Here is a 22,323-nt window from a genome sequence, read left to right on the forward strand (position 1 = left end):
AGGATTCCACCCACTAGGTAAGTTGCTCAGGCCCCATCCAGCTAGCCTTTAACACTTCCAAGTATGGGATGTCCAGAACTTCTCTAGGCAACTTGATGCAGAGCCTCATTATTTGTTGAGTAAATAATTTCTATCTATCTAATTTAAATCTCTCATTTTTTGTTCAGAAGCATTGCCCTTCTCCTATCACATTCTGCCCATGTAAAAAGTCACTCTTCCCTTTTGAAAAGTCACTCTTTTTTAAAAGACCTGTTCAAGCAGTGAGAGGCCGCAGAAGTCTCCCTGGATCCTTCTCTACTCTTCTTTGAGGCTGAACAACCCCAGCACTCCCAGCCTGTCTTTATAGGAGAGATGCTCCAGCCTTCTGGTAACTTTGTGGCCTCCTCTGGACCCACTGTAACAGGTCCATGTCCTTCTTGTGCTGATGGTTCCAGAGCTGGACTCAGTATTACAGGTGGGGTGTCATGAGGGCAGAGTAGAGGGTCAAAAATCCCACCCCTTTCACTTGCTGGCTACTCCTCTTTTAATGCAGCCTAGGATGTGGTTTGCCTTCTAGGCTGGGAGTGCACATTGCTGGCTTATGACCAACTTTTCATCTCCAGGGGGCCCCATGTCCTCCTCAGGGCTGCTCTCTAATTCCTCTCCCAGTCTGTGTTCATTTCTGTGATTCTGCGCCCTGATGCAGGGGCGTTAGACTTCACGAGATTCTTGTGGGCCCAATTCTCAAGTTTGTCCTGCTCTCTCTGGATGGCAGCCTGTCCTTCCGTTGTGTCAGCTGTACTGCACAGCTTTGTGCCATCTGAAATCTTGCTGAAGCTGCACTTGATCCCACTGTCTGTCATCGTGAAGATATTGAAGACCACTAGTCTCAGATTAGACCCCTGAGGGATACCACTCGTCACCAGCCTCCACGTGGACACAGACTCATTGATCACAACTCTGGCTACATCCATCCAGCCAGTTCCTTATCCACCAAATAGTTTACACTTCAAATCCATGTGTCTCCTCTTTGGAGATAAGGATGTAATACGGAGCTGTGTTGAAGGCTTTATAGAAGTCTAGCTAAATGACATCTGTCCTTATCCCCTTGTCAACCATTGCTGTCACTGCAGTGAAGGCCACTAGATTGTTCAGCACCTCTGCGTAAATCTCTTTTGGGAAGCAAGCAAGCAAGCAGCAGTTCTGGTTAAATATGCCTTTCCCAAGGGTTCTGCCCATTTCATCTAAAGAATAAGATTTCATTAATCTCATCCGGGATCAAATCTTTTGATCTTGAATGGCAGTGGTTCCACAATATCAGGAGTTTGCCAGTTCTTTCTGGAATTACTTGTTGACCAGTAGAATAGTTCCTCAGTCTGCAGACTCTGTTTGCAGACACAAGCATAGAATCAGTTGGTCAGGCAATCAGCAGAAAACAGTTGGGCAGATGACATAAGCAGCTCCTTATTTTCTCATACTTTGGCATTTTCAAATATAAAAATAGTTGCTCTTCTGATTATGTACATTGTCATAGCTTTGTGGAAACAGTGCTGTGATCTTAATAAAGTGGATGTGTCTTGTTATCACTTGTGGAGGAGGCAGGGAGAGGTAAACAGTTTGTCACCCTGTTGTGGAAGGGCTGTGAATAATGCTCGAGGATGAGAAAACCTAAAGGCATGTTGAGGGTAAGAGCAGTGCAGAGCAATATCAAGAATAGGGCTAGTAATTCTTTTCAGTTGGCAAGTGTTCAAGGGAACAAACTCTTTCAAGTTCCCTAGAGATATTTAATTGTTTTTTAGTACAAAACAATTTCTCCACTCTTGTTTGGCTTATTGTTGCTCCCAAGGGCTTGGTTAGTAGGTCGTGTTGAAAAGTGGTAATGCTCAAAACATGTTTGTAAGAGGTATTTGCACATGTAATGAACTGGATGTGTACAACCACTACATTTGTTTTTCTTTCTTAGCAACAAGGTATTGGTCGGCCGAGTGTATACCATGCAGCGGGGGTCATATTTCTAGAATTCTTCGCCTGGGGGCTCTTGACAACTCCAATGCTAACGGTAAGTGTCATTCATCAGCTGTTATCTTGGTATTGGCAAATATTAATTAGCTAATTTCTAGGGATTTGGGATTTAATTTGCTTTACATTAATGTGTATCTCATTACCTGAATTCCAGAAGTCTTAGTAGCTGAGATCTGGTCTGCTGAAATACTAGAAGATAAGGAAAAATGAATTAATTCTGCTGTACTGCTCTTTAACTCTTATTTGTCTTTTAGACTAACACTGGTTTAGTCTACTGATTAAAGTATCTCTGGAAATTCTGGCTTTTTCAAGACTTCATAGTTCAATTAATCTTCCAGTTGTAACAATTGAATAAACTATGCAACCCTTCATTAACTATGTATACTCCTGTGGGCTGATGGTATTGTCAGCATGTAACTTAGAGTAAAATGCAAAAGCATTCATGTAAGAAATAGAGTTCTTAAGTATTTAATCTGTTCTGGTTATTTTCCAGATGAACAGATAATTTGAGTGTTTGGTAATAGGATATGAAGCATTTGATTTGAAGACATGGGTCTCGTTCATTTTACTAGCAATCGCAGAAGGTGTGCTGGTCCAGGCTTTCATTGCCTAGTACTTGAGACCACTTTGAATACATCACAAGCAAAGTTTTGTGTGATTGAAAGAGTTAACTTTTTTCCTTCTCCAAACTCCAAATAAGATAATGTACATAACTCTTGGAATGTTTTTGCCTAACTTTTCTAAAGACAATCACTGAACTTCTTATCATAACTTAGTAATAAAAAAATTCACATAAACAGTTAACGCATTTCCATAAAGTAGTTGTCTCACAAAATGGCTATCCTGTCATCCTGTCAAGCTGGTCTCAAAATATGGGCAAGTTTATTAGGTGGTCTATTTTATCTTTTCTTTTTCTTTGCATTTTTTTCTCAACCAAAGTGCTCAATTTCAACTTGCCCAAATTTAACACTTCTCATTTAAAAGGACAAATGCTCAGATCCTAATTCTTACAGACCTACAAACGCCCTCCAATTTTAATAAAACTGTGTATTAAGTTGCCCAGTAGTATACTCCAGTTGGAATTGATTCATAGTTGAGGGAGATCATCTTTATTTGTAATCAGCTTTGCAAATACTGAGTGGCTGCTGTTGCTTTTATATAATTTCAAGTCTGGTTTGATAATTTGCACCTGTCTTGTGATGTAGCTGTGGTAGCTTACCTTGGCCTGCTTATGAAGCAGCAGTACTAGATGTTGTGTAGAGATATCTTACAAGCAAGGTGCAGCCTTTGAACTGACAGCTGCACACTTCTGGTCAAGCAAGTTTGTCAGGTAGGAAGGGCAGAAATGGAAATGTCTGGCCTGTTGATCAGACCTTATGATTACTCAATTTTTCGTGGGTTTTTTTGTGGCTCTGTAGGTCATTGTCAACTTTCAATCTAATTAAAGTGTTGCATACTATGAACATAAATTGTGGTAGCTGAGATAATTTAAAGTTCATTTTTAAATTGCTTTTTCACTTCTTTTGACATCTGTCAGCAAAGCTGTAGTGTTTGTTACATGACACTATACTTGCAGAAGAAAAAATTTAAACAGAGGTTATTCTAGTCAAAGACTGCCCAAAGCTTATGGACATTTTTTTAAAATATGGACTTGTAACCAGTGTTAGTAATTCACCATAAGCAATATTGATTACTTAATGACATGTTCTCTCTTCAATATATATATTATGAATATATATCTATTGGTAGAACTTTAGTAAAGCAGTTCCCTCTACCAGTTTGTCAACTTGCATTTCTCTTGTCTATAAAGTAACAAATTAGTATCAAAAAACTTGAACTTAATATCAGCAGTGGTTTCGTCGCAGGAAAAAATACTAGAAAACAATTCACAGGTAATTAGACTTGCCTCTGAGTTGCCTATTTTTATTTATTTTGTTTTGCTTTTTTTAAACTTAAAAGACATCTACTTTTAGATCTGTAATTTAAATCCTGACCTTTTTTTTCTCAATTAATATCATAAGATCAGTGTTATAACAGGTGAAAAATAGTTTTACATACCTAACCAAAAGATGATACCAGAAGGGAGAAGTGATATAAATAGGAAAATTATCACCCAGTAATTAGTAAGAGAACCACCACTTTGATTAAACATACGATTTGAGAATCTCAGTCTTCCTAGAAGAATACTGCTGATACTTTTCAGTGACACTTTCTCAGTATACATATAAGTAATTTTTGTAATTGGTGACACTTATCTATAAATATCAGGAGCAAATGAATGTGAATTTTGTTTGAATGTGAATTTTTGTGCATATATGCTTTGAACATAACAATAATTTTTTTTAAGTCAACATGGTAGCATCTGTGAGGCCCCTTAACTCTCTTGCATATTTATGGTAAATCTGTTTAGCATAGATTAACATTCTTGCCCTTGAATTAAGACTACTGGTAAAGCACCTAGCATGAATTCGTAGCTGTATTTAAACTCTCAGAACTCTTGCTGGTATTTATAAGCATCTACTTATTAATTGGAAGTGTTTCTAACTGTATGGCTATTTAATAGCTGCTGTTGTGTTCAATTGTGAATATAGCACTGTTTCTCCTTGTCAGTGTAAGTTAGCTGAATATAATTTTCACTCTTAAATATTGACAGTGTTTGAGTTAACCTTTTTAAGGGATTAACTACATAAAAATTTTGTGATTTGTACTGTATGGAGATGGGTTTTGCGTACATTGATGCTCTTTCTGAGTAAAGTGTCCCAAACCAACTATCTCTGCATTACAGTCTTTGCCAGCAAAGGAATTTATGCCAATAAATTGATATTAAATTTATTTACATTTTATTATGAAGACAAAAATAGGTAGAAGGTAGTTTTTTCTGGTTGTTCCAGATTTTTTTTTTATTCTTTTAGTTTTTATTTTGGGATGGGATACTTGTTTTAAAACAAGTTCTCATAGAGCTATCCTGGCTTACAAATCAAAGTTAAACTTGTTCCTGTCTCTCCTTACTAAAATAGTGCTTTTTCCCTCCACCAGGTCTTACATGAAACATTTCCCCATCATACATTTTTAATGAATGGTCTTATTCAAGGTGTTAAGGTAAGATGTTTTTTTAAACTTCTAACCTAAATATTCCGTGTGTTCTCATATCTTGACTTGTCTCATCTGCGTTTTCCGTAAGAACATATAAAACACTGAGAATGTAGTTAATTCTTAAACCATTTTTTCAGTGTAGTGATTATTTCTTGGGCTGAATTAAAATTCTACTGCAGAAGTGGCAGCATCTTGGGACAAATGGAATGCTTCTCAGAAACTTAAAATCTTTTCATTTGAATAGGTATCACTTGTAGCTATTGTAATTTTGATAAGGATCTGTCTGAGAATAAAGCTAGGTTTTTATTGTCTGCTTCTACTAAATGATTTATATCAGAGGCAAATTAATGCAATTATGATGATACCATTGAGATAGAAAATGAAGCACTTAATCATCGTGATTTTGTCTTAAAATGTGGCATAAGAGCTAATTTTCATCAGGTTTCTTTTATTTCCTGGTCCTGTTTTTTTAATCAACTCTTGAACATTCTGTGATATTCAAGGTGTTCAGGGCAGCTTATAGCTTACTTAGTACAACAGTTATCAAAGACAAGGCTTTACATTAGTTATGCTAGAAAACTCTTGCAAGGCTTTTCGTGGCCACAGTGCAGAATAACCACTGTGTGAATGCAGTCGTCAGAGAGGCTGCAAAGCCCTTGCTGTAACTTACGACTAAGATAATTTATAGCACTCAGAAATTATTTTTCTTTATGTCCCGCAACAAATCTAAAACATATTGCTTTTAGTTGTAAGAATATAACATCTTTAGGACCAGCTTGCTGTCGTGCTGTCTTTCACAGTGGATTGGCAGAACACAGTGCACTCGGGATGGTTGGTTTGTCTCAGACTGAAAGAGGAAGTTATCTTTTCATTGTTCTCATAGAAAAACAAAGTTCATGTTCCTCTTCCTATTTTAAGTTTTTCACTCACAGTGCAATGTAACCGTTAAAAGTAGTAAATAGAGGGTTCCCCAAAGATTTTGTACCGAGTATATCTGTAAAAAAGTGCAGTAATGTAATGGATGTTTGGATTACTCCAACAGGTCTAATAAATGGGGATCAAAGACTAGAGAGAGCTTGTACTTCTTGCCTTTTTCTTTACAATTTTGTTTGTGAAACATAGGGAGTGTTTTTGATAGAATATGTTAGTTCATATGGCACTGAAATCCGATTCTAAGGAACAGGAACACTAATTTCAACTGAGTGAGACATCTCTTCCTGAGGATCTCATCGTCTGGCCTTACAGCTTTTGCTCTCCATCTGCTTATTGAAAATCGGGTTGGTTTGTAAGGATTTGGCAGAACAGTTACTTACTACAGCAATCTGTACGTATATGTGGAACTTGTGACTGTATTTGAATTAGAGAGGTAAGCTAAAGTCAGCCAGAGGAGACTTCCAGGGTATTAAGGTGCTTACAGAGCCATGCATTTACTGATGTTTGAACTTAGAGCACAATTAGATTGATAAATGAAGAATGTAATAATTAGGAGGAACTGTTCCCCAGTTAACAAACCTGTGAAATCCTTTTAATTCTGCTGTGTAATAAAATGGATTTGAGGCCAAGATGCTAGGACTTCATGAAATTCTGGAAAATCTAGTATTTGATCCTTAGTCAGTTTTTTTCTGTTTGTACTGCACATATGAGTCTGACCTTTGTCACGGGAATCTCATCATGATGTCCCATGACCTCAAGTTGCCAGGATTGCTCAAGAGATCTTCATAGTTTGTGCACTTCACAGATGTACTGTACAGGATAAATATGTAGTATAAAGCAGAAAGTATTTAATTTAAACTGCTAAATTTGCTTCAGAGAGAAGTTGCCCAAAGTTATCTTCTATGACAGTCCAAATTAGAGGGCAACTTGGGTTTGAAATCTAGCATTGTGCCTCTTGATAGAGGCTAAGATAATGTCCTTTTTGGAACTAGACTGTATTTTGGAGATTTTAAAGAATGTTACGTCTCTATTGAATCAAATGGACCTTGAAAAAATGTATGCTCTCTCTCTTTTTTTTTTTTTTTTAATCCACTTGGGTTTAATAGATTTGAAACATAAAATATCAGAATTACAGAAAACTAGACTGTAGAACAAATGGTGTAAATTTTCAGTTATCTACCACTTCTGGATTTAGTTTCAAATCAGTTTTCAATTTTATTCCTTTCTTATATTGTAGTTAAAATGAGCCTTGGAAATGTAGATACACACGTATTAATTGTTCTTCTTCTGTCACAGGGTTTTTTGTCATTTCTCAGTGCTCCACTAATAGGTGCTCTCTCAGATGCTTGGGGAAGAAAATCTTTTCTTCTTCTTACAGTTTTCTTCACCTGTGTCCCAATTCCCTTAATGCGAATAAGCCCATGGTAAGTGGTACAAACCGCAGTTGCAAGCTTGTCAGGAGAGCAGATATTCAGAGGAGATGTTTGGGGAAATGGGGGAGAGACAATAAGACAAGAAGAAAGCAGCTTTCCTTTCAAGACATGATTGTATTATTCTGGAGCTTTTCTGTTCACAATGTATTCAGACTGTGTATCCTAAGAGTAGAAATAATAGAATGTGAACAACATTCATACAAGTAAAGCAGTTCCTGCAAGGATTTGATAATCTTGTCTGACTCTGTTTTAAGATCAGCTGTTAATTTTTTCCCTTGATGACTGACAGTAATAAACATGTTTTTAAAGCTAAATGAACCTTAGCATTTATTTGCTAAAGAAAAGTATAATTGTTGCAAGTGAGATCTTCTACCTCTTTGATTAGGATTTTAAAACCAAGTCAATACTGCTCAGTTAAGACTTCAGTTGCATTTACATAATTGTGAAACTTGGAAGAGTTACCAAAGAACTTTCACTCTTAATGCATTCAGAGTTCAGCTTCCACAGCATTATATATATAATAGCTTATTCCTTAACTGGCTGATGAAATGACTTCTAAGATAATTCATTTTTCATAACTTGAACTTGAGAGTGTAAAAATCTATAGGTACCATATCCTCAAGGGACCACTTCTTTTAGACTGATGTAAAGTAAACAGAAGTATATAAAAAATTAAAATGCTGTTTTCCAATATTTAAGTGGGACTGCACAGTCATTGATTCAATTCCAGTTAAGTTCTCTGTTAGTTCTCAAGGAACCCTCCTCTTAGGCTTAAACACAAACTTGCTTATTGTAAGATAAAACGCAAGGGATCTTAGCTCAGACTTTCTAATTGTTGCTTTTAAATTATTAGGTGGTACTTCGCTCTGATTTCAGTATCTGGAATCTTTTCTGTTACCTTTTCTGTAATATTTGCCTATGTAGCTGATGTAACACAAGAACATCAAAGAACTGCAGCCTATGGACTGGTAAGATATGCTCATCTTAGGGGAAAAGGTCAGATTATGACCTTCATATTGAATTTGTGTTTTGATGTACAGGCTGTTTCCTGATTCATGTAAAAAGGTGGATAAAGGAATGAACCATGGCTCAAGACACTGTGTTAAGAGTTCAGGCAGTGGACAGAGTGTTGCATGCTTACGGGAACAGAATTAATATTTGACAACTTGCATAGAAGGCATGTGTAAGAAAGAATGTCTTTTAAGTTTTACAAACAAAACATTAAATGTTAACAATGCTTAAACAGGCCACTGAGAACAGAGGCTAGACAGTGTTGAAGGAATAAACTGTGTATTTATTAAAAGGCCTCCAAAGGATACACCTTGGGCAGTAAAGAGCCCGGCTGTGGCTCCACCCAAAATGCACCCAAGGGGGACGACTGGTCAGGAATTTTCACACTTTTATAAGTTTTGGTCCATTTACATATTAGGGTTAATAGTCCAATTATGGCTCCAGGTTATGAATTCCCATCCTCCCAGACTGCTCTCCTCAGTTCGCTGCTGTTTATACTTTTTGGGCCTGAAGTGGCAACAGTGCCCTTGGTTCTCAGGCTGGAAAAGGATTGTTTTTTCTAACTAAACTGTGAGGAGAACTTACTAACACTTTATATGAAATTCAGGGTTGCATACGAATGCAGTACAGAATCTGGAAAATATAAAAGCTAGAACTTAAGGCATCATTTAAGACAATGCAAGTAAATTTAATCTAGCAATAGTTTTCCATCACCTGTAAGTTGCACTTCTAGTTCATATGAGTTCTTTGTGGTATAGAATGTGCTTTTCTAATGTCAGAATGGTGAGTACGGATGAAAATGCATAAGCCAGTATTTTTAACAACTTAGACATGACCTTTCTTAATGATCAAAAGACAAGGAAAATAATTCAGTTAGTACAAAACAGTCCTTTCGGTAGTAATATAATTCCTGCTTAGTTTGCTTTCCTAATATTACTTTATGTTTTGGAGGTCTATTAATAGATGTCCTTAGCTTTTGAACTTCTTTTAGGCAGACATTTAAATGTACTGACAACTTTTTCAGTCAAATCACTTCAAATTCATAATTAGAAAACAAAACAAAGATTTTAGTCTATTTGAAAGTAAGAGCCATTTTTCTTTGAGCCAAACCTGATCTTGGAGTGCAAATCCTGTGTAGTATGGTGTGCTGTTGAGGATGCTGTAGAAACTGTATTTGGGACCCATATTTACTGTTGTAAATGGTGTGTGGTTTATGTACTTTTTTGTTTGTTTTGAATTTTTTTACTTGAATTTCTACTGGTCTGTTTTTCAAATCACACTTCTAGGGAGTGGTGGTGAGCAAGTTACTTCATTTTTCTGTAATGGGAGAACTACCACTTGGATGAGTTTGTAAACTGTTGTTGTGCACAGGTATCTGCCACCTTTGCGGCAAGTTTGGTAACTAGTCCTGCCATTGGAGCGTCTCTGTCTGCCAGCTACGGGGATAGTCTGGTTGTACTGGTGGCCACACTGGTGGCTGTTGTGGACATCTGCTTCATCCTGCTAGCTGTACCAGAATCTCTACCGGAAAAAATAAGACCTGCTTCGTGGGGATCTTCTATATCATGGGAGCAGGCAGATCCTTTTGCAGTAAGATGTGCTTCAATAAGTAATTATTAAATATTTGGTCATTAATAAGTAATTATTATTGGTTGCAGTTTGTAAGCTTGAGAAGTCTTCAGTCTTACTGATAGCTTGAGTGTTCAGTATACCACAGTCTCTATTGTCTGCTCTTGCCCATAAAGATCTAACTACATTTAAAAAACAAAATAAAACCAAACTTTGTGGATTAAATAATTCTAGATTTGAAAACAATGTTTGGTATGAAATCCAACGGGACAATACTTTAATTTTCTAATTTTGGTACTCTGTTATTGCAAAGAGAAATGCTGAATTCTTATGCCTCAAAAGCCAGTATTTTAAGGTTTTAAATATTCACTTCTTAATTGTACTTTTGGCATTATCTCTCCCAACTCTTGATTTCCACTTTTGGTTATATGTGCTTTCTTTCTAATAGAGAATGGATCTATAATGCCTGTTTTTTTTTTTTTTTAATAAGTTTATATAGGAAGGGCTAAAACATACTGTGCACTCTTTGTAGAAACTTGTTCACTTACTCTGTTAATTGATACCTTAAGAAAGGAAGGAGTGATTTTTCTTCATTATATCTTCTGGGAACTGGTTGTGAATATTGAGAGATGAATGGCATTCTTGAAAGACTGCAGTTACAGAATTAGTTTTCCACAATTTATTTGTTCCTTAAAGCGATTAATAAAGTCGGTGAACAAGTGTAAGAAATGTATATTATTTGCTAGTATCTTTCAAAACAAATTATTATTATGGAGATCCAATAGAAGACATTAGGTATTTCCTTTAGAATTGTATGATGCTGTTTTTAGGGAATAGTTTTGACTTGGCACTGAACAGTAGCTTCAAAATCTTAATGGAAACTTCACTAAGGAATTGAGTTCTCCAAACTGTATATAATGAGATTGTTTGTCACTTAAGGTGAAACTTAACAGTATCCATGTATAACTGTTTTGATATGTATGCATGCACAAAATGAGGGAATTTACCTTCTTTACGTTTTCATTAGAGTTTGTACAAATGTTTCAATACCTGCTTTGTTCTCTTGTTTTACAGTCTCTGAAGAAGGTTAGAAAAGATCCTACAGTTCTCCCAATCTGCATTACAGTGTTGCTCTCATATCTGCCTGAGGCTGGCCAGTATTCTAGTTTCTTTCTGTACTTGAGACAGGTAAATGTTGGTTTCTTCACATCTTACTAAGGATGTTTAAATAAGTATTCCCTGTGATTTCTTTCTTGCTATAGACTTTGCTAAGAGACCTGCTTTCTGACAAAGTAAAGCTTTGAAATTAAAGGCATGGTGCTTTGCTAAGCGAAGAACTGAGAAACACTTAACTCTTGATGCATAAACCTTGCAATATCTTAAGCACAGGTTTGCCTTAAGCAGGCCTTTGTTCTCATTCAGCGCAGCAGTTTCTGGGTCTGTCTTAAGGTGGGATTTTGCCTGTCAAAGACCGGTTTGTGGGAGGGATAGAGAACTTCAGTTTCTAGATCCATGACTTCCTCTGTGTCCGTTCTTTAAGGCAGTTTTTTCTTTCTTGATTTCCTTTTTCTTCCTTTTTTTTCCTTTTCCTGGCAAAGAGTCAAGTTAGGGATTACACTTGAAAGTGGACACTTCCTGTGTGGATCCTGTATAAATCTAGAGTATAAGCAGAGATTAGTGTTTTCATTGAGAAGATCCTCACTGTTAATAATTGTCTTGGATTGTGTTTGGCATTTGTTTTACACAATTTCTGCTTCCCAACAGATTATAGGCTTTGGATCTGCTAGCATTGTGGCATTTATAGCTGTGGTGGGCATTCTGTCCATAATAGCTCAGGTAAGCTTTGTTCTTTATAGTGCTTCATTTAAGCTTATCTAAAAACTTTCTACATGCTCTAATATGCCAGTATATCTTGCATTCACTGAATGTTGTATTCAGGATACACTCCATGTAAATTTCTGGCTTTGTATCAGGTTTCCTTAGAAATACTGGATCTGGACATCAGAAAAATAAAATTTGCTATACTTGGATCAGTAAATTCATTGGAACTCTGACTTAAAATCATTAAAATTATGCAGGAAATTTGTTACCAAATGCAAGGCATTCTGAAAGGGAAATGCCTTACTTTAAAAGTCACACTACTTGCATGTATTCAATTGGATTGTGCTATCAAACTTGCATACAAGCAGTCTTGCCAGGGTTACTTAGGCTGAGCTTGGAGGCTGAGGAGCCTTGGTGAGGCCTTGGTATTTTCGTGCCATATTTGGCAACAGTGAGTTGATTTTTCAACAAATCCTTTGTCTTTTGTAAATCAAAGAGTTTTTATGGTGTGATCTTTGGTATCATTATGGATACAGTTTGTCTTCCTGTTGGGGTAACAGGAAGAGGAATGGCATACAGAGTATATTGTAACCTTGCTGCCATTCTTAGCAGAATGAAGATCTTACTGTTTTGATGTAAACAACACATTCATCAATGTTTACCAGTTTTACTGGTGTCAGTTGTAGTCTTCATCAGCACTTCAAGTTGTTATTTTCATCTTTGTGCTGTGGTTTGTTCTGAGGCTATTGTGTTCACTCACATTTGCCAGTCATACTTCATGCAGACTAGTATTTTTGCTAAAAATCTCTAAGAGGGCATCCCTTCTCATTTGTAATTTTCAATTTAAAATGAGGAAAATCTATTGATTTTTGGGCTCTTTGAAGAGTACAGCTACCTGAAATAATCTTTGCTTATTGATATAATCTTTGATTCTTAAGTACTGATTTGTGTTGGCATGTTAGATATCTCCAGAATGAACTGAACACATGAAGGTAGAATTACTGTATTTTTTTAATATAGCATTCAAACTGAAAGTGAGGAACAAGAAAGGGTGAGCAGTTGTCCTTGGCTGGATGCCAAGTGCCTGCCAAGCTGCTCCAGCACTCCCCTTTCTAGCCAGACAGGGAAGAAAAATTAAGGTTAAAAATAACTCTTAAGTGGAGATAAGGCAGTTTATTAAAGCAAAAGTTTAGGCATGCACAAAGAGAGGGGGAAAAAAAAGGTTTATTTTCTACTTCCCATCAGCTAGCAGTGTTGAGCCACTTCCTGTGAAGCAGGCCTTCTGCACACATAGCAAGTGCTCTGGAAGGCAAATATCGTAAATAACAAATGCCCCATTCCTCCTCCTTTCCTTAGCTTCAATATCTGAGCTGGTATCATCTGGGAGGAGTTATCACTTTGGTCAGTTTGGGACAGCTGGCCAAGTTTTGGCCCCTCTCAGGATCTTACGAATTCCCAGTCTACCAATGTGGTGGGAATGTTGAGACAGCACTGATGCTCTGCCAGGGCTGCTCAGCAGTTGCCAAAGCACTGGTGTGTTAACAACACCTTCCCAGCTACCCAGAGACCTCTGAGAGCTGCTGTGGGAAAATTAACTTCATCTCAGCCAGACGCAATGCAATCAGGAAGAGAGATAAGACAAGAGAGGAAGTGTATTCTGCTTTGCAGTCCTGGTTCCTTTTCTCTGTATTTTTACTGAAGCATTACTGAGTTTCTCCTATTAAAGAAAAATGTGTGTCCATTAACTGAGTTAAGTTGTCCATGTGGACTTTGCTTTACTAGGAAGTGTCTGCGTCTTGCCATGAGTGTCTTCTGGTTGTATCTGAATTGGGATCTCCATCCCCCCCAGCAGTAACACTTCTAACAAATACAAATACTGATCTTTGGTTAGGATTAGCTTCCATGTGCAAATGAAAAGGCCCTATCAGTGGTGTAAATAGTCAGTAGAAGATGTAATTAATGGTGCCTAGGAATTGGCCGAATTTTGGTGTATGTGATAAAGATGACAAAACAGCAGGATTTACTTTTAAGTTTAAATGTAAATTTGCAAAATAATTCAGCTGACCTAAGGAGTTTACTTTCTTCTAAGCTAACAGTCTCTTTTCTCTAGTATTTGTAGATACTGATAAATTCAAGTCATGTCCAGCCTGCACTGTCTTTGCTTGGTAACAGCTTTTATTTTGTGGAGTGCTCTAATCTGTAATAAAATAGGTTTGTAGAGGTGAAAATGAAAGCCTGTTTGCATTGAAAATAGACACTGTCACCTAATGTACATAGAGAAGGCAATACATATGCTTCTCGATGTCCCAAAGTAGTAACCTTGTAAGAGTTAAGAATATCTGTACATTAAATGTTGAAATCACTTATCTGTATTTCGAGCTTAATACGGGAGAAGTAAGAGGACAAATTATATTAATTTCCTCATCATTTGAAACGTCTTCTGAATTACTGTGCATAGGAGAAATTACTTTAGCAAGTCTGACTTTTTGAAACAACTTTTGGTTAAAACAATTTCTCTTGCAGACTGTGTTTCTCAGTATCTTGATGAGATCTATAGGGAACAAAAACACAGTTCTCCTTGGCCTTGGCTTGCAGATCTTTCAGCTGGCTTGGTATGGTTTTGGATCTCAGTCTTGGTAAGCATACATTTTGGTATGTACATGCTAGTTAAGGAACCAAAAAGTCTTTTTTCCCAAGAAATTCTACTATTTAATTCAGTTGTCATGGGTATTTAAGTGTTTTAAGCATTCTCATTTTCATTAAGCATTACACTTCCAAAATTTGGTCTGTATTTTGCATATGCAGAAACAATAGAATTTCCTGTACATACAGCCTTTTTGAAAAGGGAGTCTTTGCAACATTTTGTTCCACTGAGTATTAAGTCTATGAGTGTTAAAACTGTTTCTTAAACTCACAAGCTAATAAGTAGCGTGTTCTCTCTAGTAATTCCACTATATCTATTTTATCCATTAAGTATTGGACCTATACTTGTTTTTGTTTGTCTAACATGTTCTCTTACTCCAACTATAATTAGTTTTAGAAACTATCTAGAGTTTCTTCTCTTGGAAAAACTGTCTTTATAGGTAGAGACAATTAGAACCATAAGATAGAACTACTTCTTTACGAAGTGTGTTCTACTGAGAGGGATGAGTGCTTGTTGTTTATCAAAGTACTTCCTTTTCAGTTGTAGAAGCTGGAGAATTGCATCACCCTGGGAAATTGTTCCTTTGTATGGTGTTTGGAGAGAAAGGCCCACTTCACTCCCATTCCTCTCTTTTTCTCTGCTAGGATAGAATCAAATAAAATGTGCTTCTGTTCTAACAAGTTCAGAATAATATATGGGAGCAGAGCAGGAAGATAACCAGACAATTTCCAGTCTTTAGGTATTTTAATAAGAACATTTTGAAATGGAATTCAGTGTTAAATAAGGGTGCTCTTGTGGTCCTATTGGGAGTGTGGGGAGTACTTGTAAGGGTAGTCTCAGTTCTAATTCGAATTATGTATTTAACACAGGATGATGTGGGCAGCGGGAGCTGTAGCAGCGATGTCAAGCATTACATTCCCAGCAATTAGTGCTCTGGTTTCACGAAATGCAGAGGCAGATCAACAAGGTGAGGATTGGATCAATTGCATCAGACTGCTTTTTTGTCTAGAAAGCAGAAGAGTTATCTAGGTGTACTTCTCAAGTTACCTTTGTAAGTCTTCACTTGGTAGTACCTGTGGTAGTCTGCCAGTCTATGTAGACAGGAAGGAAGTGCATCAATTTATCATATTTGCATTGTAAAACAATCTCTGATGAGCTGCTTCTTTTCTTTCTTTCTGTAGAGGTACTACAAAGGCAACGAAAACTTCCTCTTTTTTTCTCTTCCTTTTATTATATGCAGTATTCCCTAAGTAGACAAGGAAGATGATCGTAACAATACTACCTTTTTAATTGCACATTTTTCAAGATTGAAATAGATGTAGGAAAGAAGCTTTATTTTTTGTAGAAAAGTTGGCCCTGTTTGATACAATAATTCACATTTTCAAGGGGTAGAAAAGGTTGCCAAAGTAGCCAGTTAATCAGAGAAAATAAAAAAAATTACTGGTTTTGATGTGAATATCAGCATACAATCAGAAATTACTCCTCCTTTAAAGTGAAATGAGAAGTTATCACAAACTAAAACACTAATAAAAAGAACTGAATTTAGTATTCTCTTAAAAGAAAATGCCGTGCATATAAATTTTAAGTATCAATTTTACTTTAGTATTGGACAACATGAAGTTAGGTAAATTCAGTTAATCTGAGAAATACAAAGGAGAGGCTGTTCCAGGAGGTGGATTTCTGTTGAAAGATGCAAAATATAGTGTTTTACATGGGTTTCTGTAATTATACCCTTCTCCCCAATTTTTTTGAGACATTTTAAAGATTTTTTAAAGACTTGTTTTCTATTTACATCAGCTGACAGAAGGCATTGAGCTTTGAGTTTTGCATAGAGGAAACTGGTGTTAATAGCTAAGACTTTCAAGACTGTGGTTTTGCCACCTAGTGGCATGAAGATTTTAAACTTTCATATCATCAATCTATGAAGTAAAAGCTTGGACAGCTATGTTTTTTGCATGTTTTCTTTATCTCCCATTTTACAAGTTGCTGCCTTAAGAACAAAGCAGATTATTAATACTGTAAAATAGCATTTTTAGACTCTTACTATGTGAAGTTAATATCATCAAAACACTTTTTGCATTGTTGTCACAATCACTTAATGAAGTCAAAACAGAAATATACCTACAGCACTTTGATTAATCAAGCTTTAAAACTAATCCAATGTAAAACTGCAGCCAGTGAAGTATTGTGAATTTACTGCTGTACACTTAATTTACTGCCCTGATTAAATTCCTTGGTATTTAAATAAATACTGGTCACAGTTTGTGCATATTTTCCCAATCAGAGTTCTTAACATTTAGGTATATTATTCTAAATATCCCTTGAAAATAAATTGAATGGGAACATTTAAACTCTGCTGTTTTCACTATCTTCATTGTAGGCTTTGGATGAGAGTGGAAGAACTCTAATATAAAAAATTAAACCTGCACATAAATTTTTTTATCATAATAATGAAATATTGTACAATAATAAAAATAATAATTCTTCCAGTAATCTGCAATATAGTGACAGAACTATGATAATGCAGAGGATTATTTTAATCTGACAGGTTTGTCTTCAGTGTATTTCTTATATCTTAGAATGTAGTAATAATTATGGTATGCTCTATTTTGGAACAATCATTAGAATACACTCAGAGCTTGTGGCTCTGAGCATTTCTTCCTCGCTTAAAAAAAACCTACTTTTTTTTTTCCTCATTAGGTGTTGTCCAAGGAATAATAACTGGAGTAAGAGGACTGTGCAGTGGCCTGGGACCAGCACTGTATGGCTTTATTTTCTTTCTCTTCCATGTGGAACTCAATGAATTGCTACCTGATAACACTACTGAAAAAAAAACAAAGCAGAATCCCAGTGATAAGGTTAGTACAAAATTTGGTGTGCATGCAGCTTGCTGTGTAGAGCTCATAGAGCCAGAATTCTGTCTTTTTGGTTGATTTAAAATGTTCATATCTTATTCTTTAACTACTTAATTCTCACTTTTCAGTTTTATTAAATTATTAAGATAGCTCCTAATTTAAATGTGATAGTAAATATTTAGATTTACAGTAGTAGCAGCATTAATTTCAGTATTATAACAATATCAAGTAACTTGATGTAAATTTACTGGAACTAAAGTTTGAGTGAGGTTACATCATTACAATTATCCACAGGAACCCCTTAGAGCAAACAGTGGAGTTATAGGCTGTGTTGGAGGCTAATAATAACTCTTGGCAATGCAATGACAAAGGACAACTTTTGAAAGATTTTTACTCCTCTCAGTGAAACCACAATCATGGAATACTCAAAAGCTGCTCAGATGAATTAGCTGTTATACTGCAAATGAAAGTGTATTAATTTGTGAAAGTTCATTCCTTCTTTAGTATTTGTGTGCATAACACCTCTGTTTTTGATATGTTAATATACTTTATATGTATGGACCATTAGCTGAAAAATCAGGCCTCTGATTGTAACAAGATTTGAGGCAAGGAAACTACCCTGTTACTGTATACTTACATTCAGCTACTTTTCCACTTCATTAGAGAATAGCTTCCACATTTCATTTGGTAGAAAAAATGTTCACTGGATTGACAAGTTTCATCTTCTGTTTTATCTAATTTTAGTTTACACAGATACAGAAGAGTTGTTAAAGATTAAAAAAAAAAGCTGGATTATTAACACTTCTTTTGTAGAACTTTGTCATCAAACTTGGCTGATTTAAAATTTATCTTAAAACCTTTCTGGTGTTTGTTTTTAGCTGGGGCTATGAAATGTGGGTAAGTTTTGATTTTGAACTTTGCAATAAACTGCTTAGAAGCAAGAGAGAATAGTCGAAACGCTAAGTTACTATATATGAATAACATGTCTCTGCAATGAGAATGGTCTCACTGTTATTTTGCTCACCCATATATTGGTTTTTTGGGATGCTTCCTTATTTGGCTAGCTTGATTCTAGTGTATCTCACCCGTGGAAAAGTAAAGCTAAGATTTATTGAGTATTTGTATGTCTGGGTGTTGAAACCTTATTCTATTAATGTTCAGAGCAGTCTTGTTGATTTAACAGTCATGTTGCCTAAAGCAAAAAAAAAAGTTACAAAAAAGCATCAAGTCAACTCTGTTTCATTTGCTAAGCAATCATACTATCAATTGACAATTTTATCTGTTTTTGGTTTTTAGATCAGTGTGGAGATCGGGTAAGGAATTTGTGGGGATTTTAGATGAAGACAATTCACTTTACAGTGCACACATGAACCTATTTGCAAAAATTTTATAGTCCCCATAAATATATCTTTCATGATCTCCCGCATTTGTGGTGTAGTTCATAATGCAGAAATCAATGCCTGAAACGTGAATTCTTTATTATGCTTGTTTTCCTGTAGATCATTCCTGGTCCCCCCTTCCTGGTTGGAGCATGCATTGTTTTTCTGGCACTTCTAGTTGCCTTATTTATTCCTGAGAGCAGCAAAGCCAGCAGTACCAAAAAACACAGCAACAGCATCAGCAGCAGTCTGGGTAACAACCTAGACCAAAGTAATGAAGAGGACATTGAGCCATTGCTGCAGGATAGCAGTGTATGAAGGTTAAATTCTGAGGGGATATGGAAGAAATTAATGCACTGAATTGTGCTCTGGAAGCTTGGTGGGAGGGACAGAGCATATTGCCTTTGAGAGGAAGGCAGCTGTGACAGGAGGTCACTTGCTGTATGATACTTGAGGTTGGTGTCATGCTTGCTGGAGTGGTTTTTTAGAACAGCAGGTCACAAACTAGTGTGATTCTACCCAATATTGGACTGCAAATGCTGTGTCAAATTCTGATATTGAGTAGAAACCTGAATATAGAGACGGAATTTTTTTAAAGTTTGAATGTTTAGTTCCCAAAATTGCAAGGTAATGCAAAATAAACAGGTTTGAGCCAGAACAATTTCTGCCATCACTATGATAGGTTGTTTAGCATTTCTTATGCCTTTTTGTTGCATCTATGCCACTTGTAGCCTTTCTAGTATGCGAAACACTGATGTCTTTGTAGTTTTGCTACCTGAAATAGTGGTTATCAATGAAATTCTCAAATATTATTTACTAACAGGAAGTCCAGTAGTTACCAGAAAGGGGTGATGAAATTGAGATGGCAGAATTCTGAATGTGTGTGATAACATGTGACAGTAGTTAACACACAAATGAAGGTCGTACAGAAACCCTAAAACCCACATTATGGAATAATCACTTTTGTGCAGTTAAAGCAAGTCCAGATGGCACCCAAGAACCAGGTTGCATTAATGTTTTGCTTATAAAAAAATTTTAATTTTAAAATGAGTAGTGTCAGAAATATAGACACTTCTCATTGGTGCCAGAGTACTTTACATCAAAATATATATGTACTTACTGCATTTTGTCACTTTATCTGTCATATAAAATACATTTTCCTATTAGTTCCTTTCACCGCTGCCTTAACTGCTTCTTAGTGTTCAGTTATTAATCATATTCAGCCTTCATATCACTGTCTTATCTGCTGAATATCATGGATATATTCATATCATTTTTTTTCTAAAAGATGCTTCAAAGGAGTTATGAATTGTAACAAATATGCTGATTTTAAGAGACATTTTATAAAGAAGACAGAGATTTATATGTATTTTGCTGCAGTGTAAATGGACTATTAAACCTAACTTTGATGAAATACTCTTATGAATGTTTTATATGTACGCAATATATGTAGATATTTGTAAGGAGTTTTAATTTTTCCAGATGGGGTGCTGTGTAAATCATGTATTTATAAATGTAATGAGGGTACAGACAGTTATACAACAGTTACAGTTTTTTAAAAGGATTGTGTATTGACTGAACAAATTTTAAAAATATATATTTTGAAACTTGTTCCATGTTGAGCACAGCTAAGAAACCTTTTGTACCATGTAGGTTGGTTTTTAAGTTAATAAGCTTCCTAATGCATAATAAATATAAATATCAAGCTTTCTAGGTTTCATGAGTAAGTGTGTGTTCTTCCAAGTTCACTGTTGTGCCTTCACTGCTTCAAAACAGAAGTGGGTTTATCCTAGTGTTGGATGACAGTACTCACATTCCTTTTGTGTTGTGTGTGTGTCATCAAGAATGATGAAAAGCATGCTCTGCTTAGAAATTCCTTCGGTACCTGAAGGTATCCACTGGGGTACAGAAGTGGAGAATGAAAGTACAAAAAAACTCATGAGAATAATTTCTGATCTGAACAGTATTGCAGAATTAATATGCTTTTTTCTGAGGATGCTTAGGTGGCTGTTTTTATTTGAATTTCTTGCAGTTCAAACCTGGGTTTTTATGCTGGATAATTTGCTGCAGGCCAGACTGCAGTTGAGTAGGTTTTGCATGATCCCAGCTTAGAATGTCTTAAACTTGATATATGGAATAAAATACAGTATGTTAATGTTACAAGTAGCGTTTGTCAAATTTATTACTGCTTGTAGTATCCCAGCAATGGATCAGATTTTTGAAGTAGAATCTCAGAATCACAGAATGGTTGGAAGGGACCTTTAAAGAGCATGGGACAGGGACATCTTTCACTAGAGCAGGTTGCTCAGAGCCATCCTGTCCAACGCGACCTTGAACACTTCCAGGAATGGGGCATCCCCAGCTTCTCTGGGCAACCTCTGACAGTGCCTCACAACCCTTGCTTTCTTCCCTATGTCCAATCTTAACTCTTTTAATTTTAAAACTGTTACCTGTCACTACATGCCGCCTCCTTTCCTACCAGCCTTTTTTATATATTGAAGGGCTTCAGTATATAAAAAGAGCCTTCTTTTCTGCTGGCTGAACAAGCCCAGCTCTCTCAGTATGTCTTCACAGGAGATGTGCTCCAGTCATTCAGTCATCTTTGTGGCCTCCTCACTCCAACACATCTGTGGTTTCCTGTGCTGGGGAATCCAGAGCTAGATACAAAAAAAAATATTTTAAGCATGCATCCTTACTCTATATAAATTATTATATGTTCTACTCTGCTAATTGAGTACATGATAAAAATGTAAAAAGGTAAGCTATAGATGAGATAAACAATTTTTCAGTTTTCTGTTCCCAGTAGAAAATGAGTAAATGATGTTCAGAAATACATGATGCCTCATTATTTTTAGAAATTTTTGTTCAACACTTTGTTGCAGAGATTCAAATATTTGTTTCTAAGTTCAATTTATCTTGATTTTAAACTTTAGTATCTATTAGTATCTAAAGTAAACTTTAATAACCTGTTTTAATACCTATCATTACTGAAAAAGCTACCTCACAAAGATACTGATCCAAATGGAAAGTGTATCGAAGGTTGTGCTTTCTAAATCATGATGCTCGTTTTTCAGTCCTGCCAAATACTTATGCAAAGGTGTATTAATATTCAGGTTAATATTCAACTAGTGAGTTTCCATTTTCCCTGATGTCAGTTTCAATTAGTTTGCAAATTCAGTTGGATTTGCAAACTAATCGAAAGGTCTTAAATTTTTGTGTTGTTAACAAAGGGATTGAAAAACTCCCTCTGGAAGATTTTTTTAAATGGGTTGGAAAGTTACTTCCCTGTACAACTATACAGATATTAGAGGTTTTATGGGTGACACTTCTGCACTTTTTTTTGTAACAAAATTTAATGATGGTGGAAATACTTTCAAACTTCTGTTTTCAAAATGCTCCCTCCATACAATAACTTTATTTTAAACATAAAAATTTCCTTGCTCATTATTAAAACAACATCTTTAAGAGACATGTTAAATGCTTTTATTTTTCAAAAATACTGGCTTAGTACTGGCAGGCTCTTTTCATCACAGAAAAGGTCGGGAGATGCTGAACAACGGGTTTTCGTTCTGTGAAACAAAAAT

The 22,323-nt window shown here is 35.9% G+C and overlaps 1 protein-coding gene across 2 annotated transcripts in view; it reads left to right on the top strand.

The window, feature by feature from the left end:
• SLC71A2 (solute carrier family 71 member 2) overlaps positions 1–22,323 on the top strand; it is a 47,055-nt gene that overhangs the window by 9,963 nt on the left and 14,769 nt on the right. Inside the window, exons 2-12 of one of the 2 annotated variants that reach the window (XM_088156985.1) lie at positions 1,943–2,038; positions 5,038–5,100; positions 7,324–7,451; positions 8,314–8,428; positions 9,843–10,061; positions 11,115–11,228; positions 11,805–11,876; positions 14,385–14,497; positions 15,375–15,472; positions 17,206–17,363; positions 18,860–20,450. In XM_088156985.1, coding sequence (XP_088013111.1) covers positions 1,943–2,038; positions 5,038–5,100; positions 7,324–7,451; positions 8,314–8,428; positions 9,843–10,061; positions 11,115–11,228; positions 11,805–11,876; positions 14,385–14,497; positions 15,375–15,472; positions 17,206–17,363; positions 18,860–19,057 — 1,374 coding nt within the window. In that variant the 3' untranslated portion in view covers positions 19,058–20,450. Of the gene's footprint in view, positions 1–1,942; positions 2,039–5,037; positions 5,101–7,323; positions 7,452–8,313; positions 8,429–9,842; positions 10,062–11,114; positions 11,229–11,804; positions 11,877–14,384; positions 14,498–15,374; positions 15,473–17,205; positions 17,364–18,859; positions 20,451–22,323 lie in introns of those variants that run through there. The other variant, XM_088156986.1, reaches the window with a different exon arrangement.

Source organism: Sturnus vulgaris, chromosome Z (genome assembly GCF_052056855.1).
Source record: "Sturnus vulgaris isolate bStuVul1 chromosome Z, bStuVul1.hap1, whole genome shotgun sequence".
Taxonomy (NCBI): Eukaryota; Metazoa; Chordata; class Aves; order Passeriformes; family Sturnidae; genus Sturnus; species Sturnus vulgaris.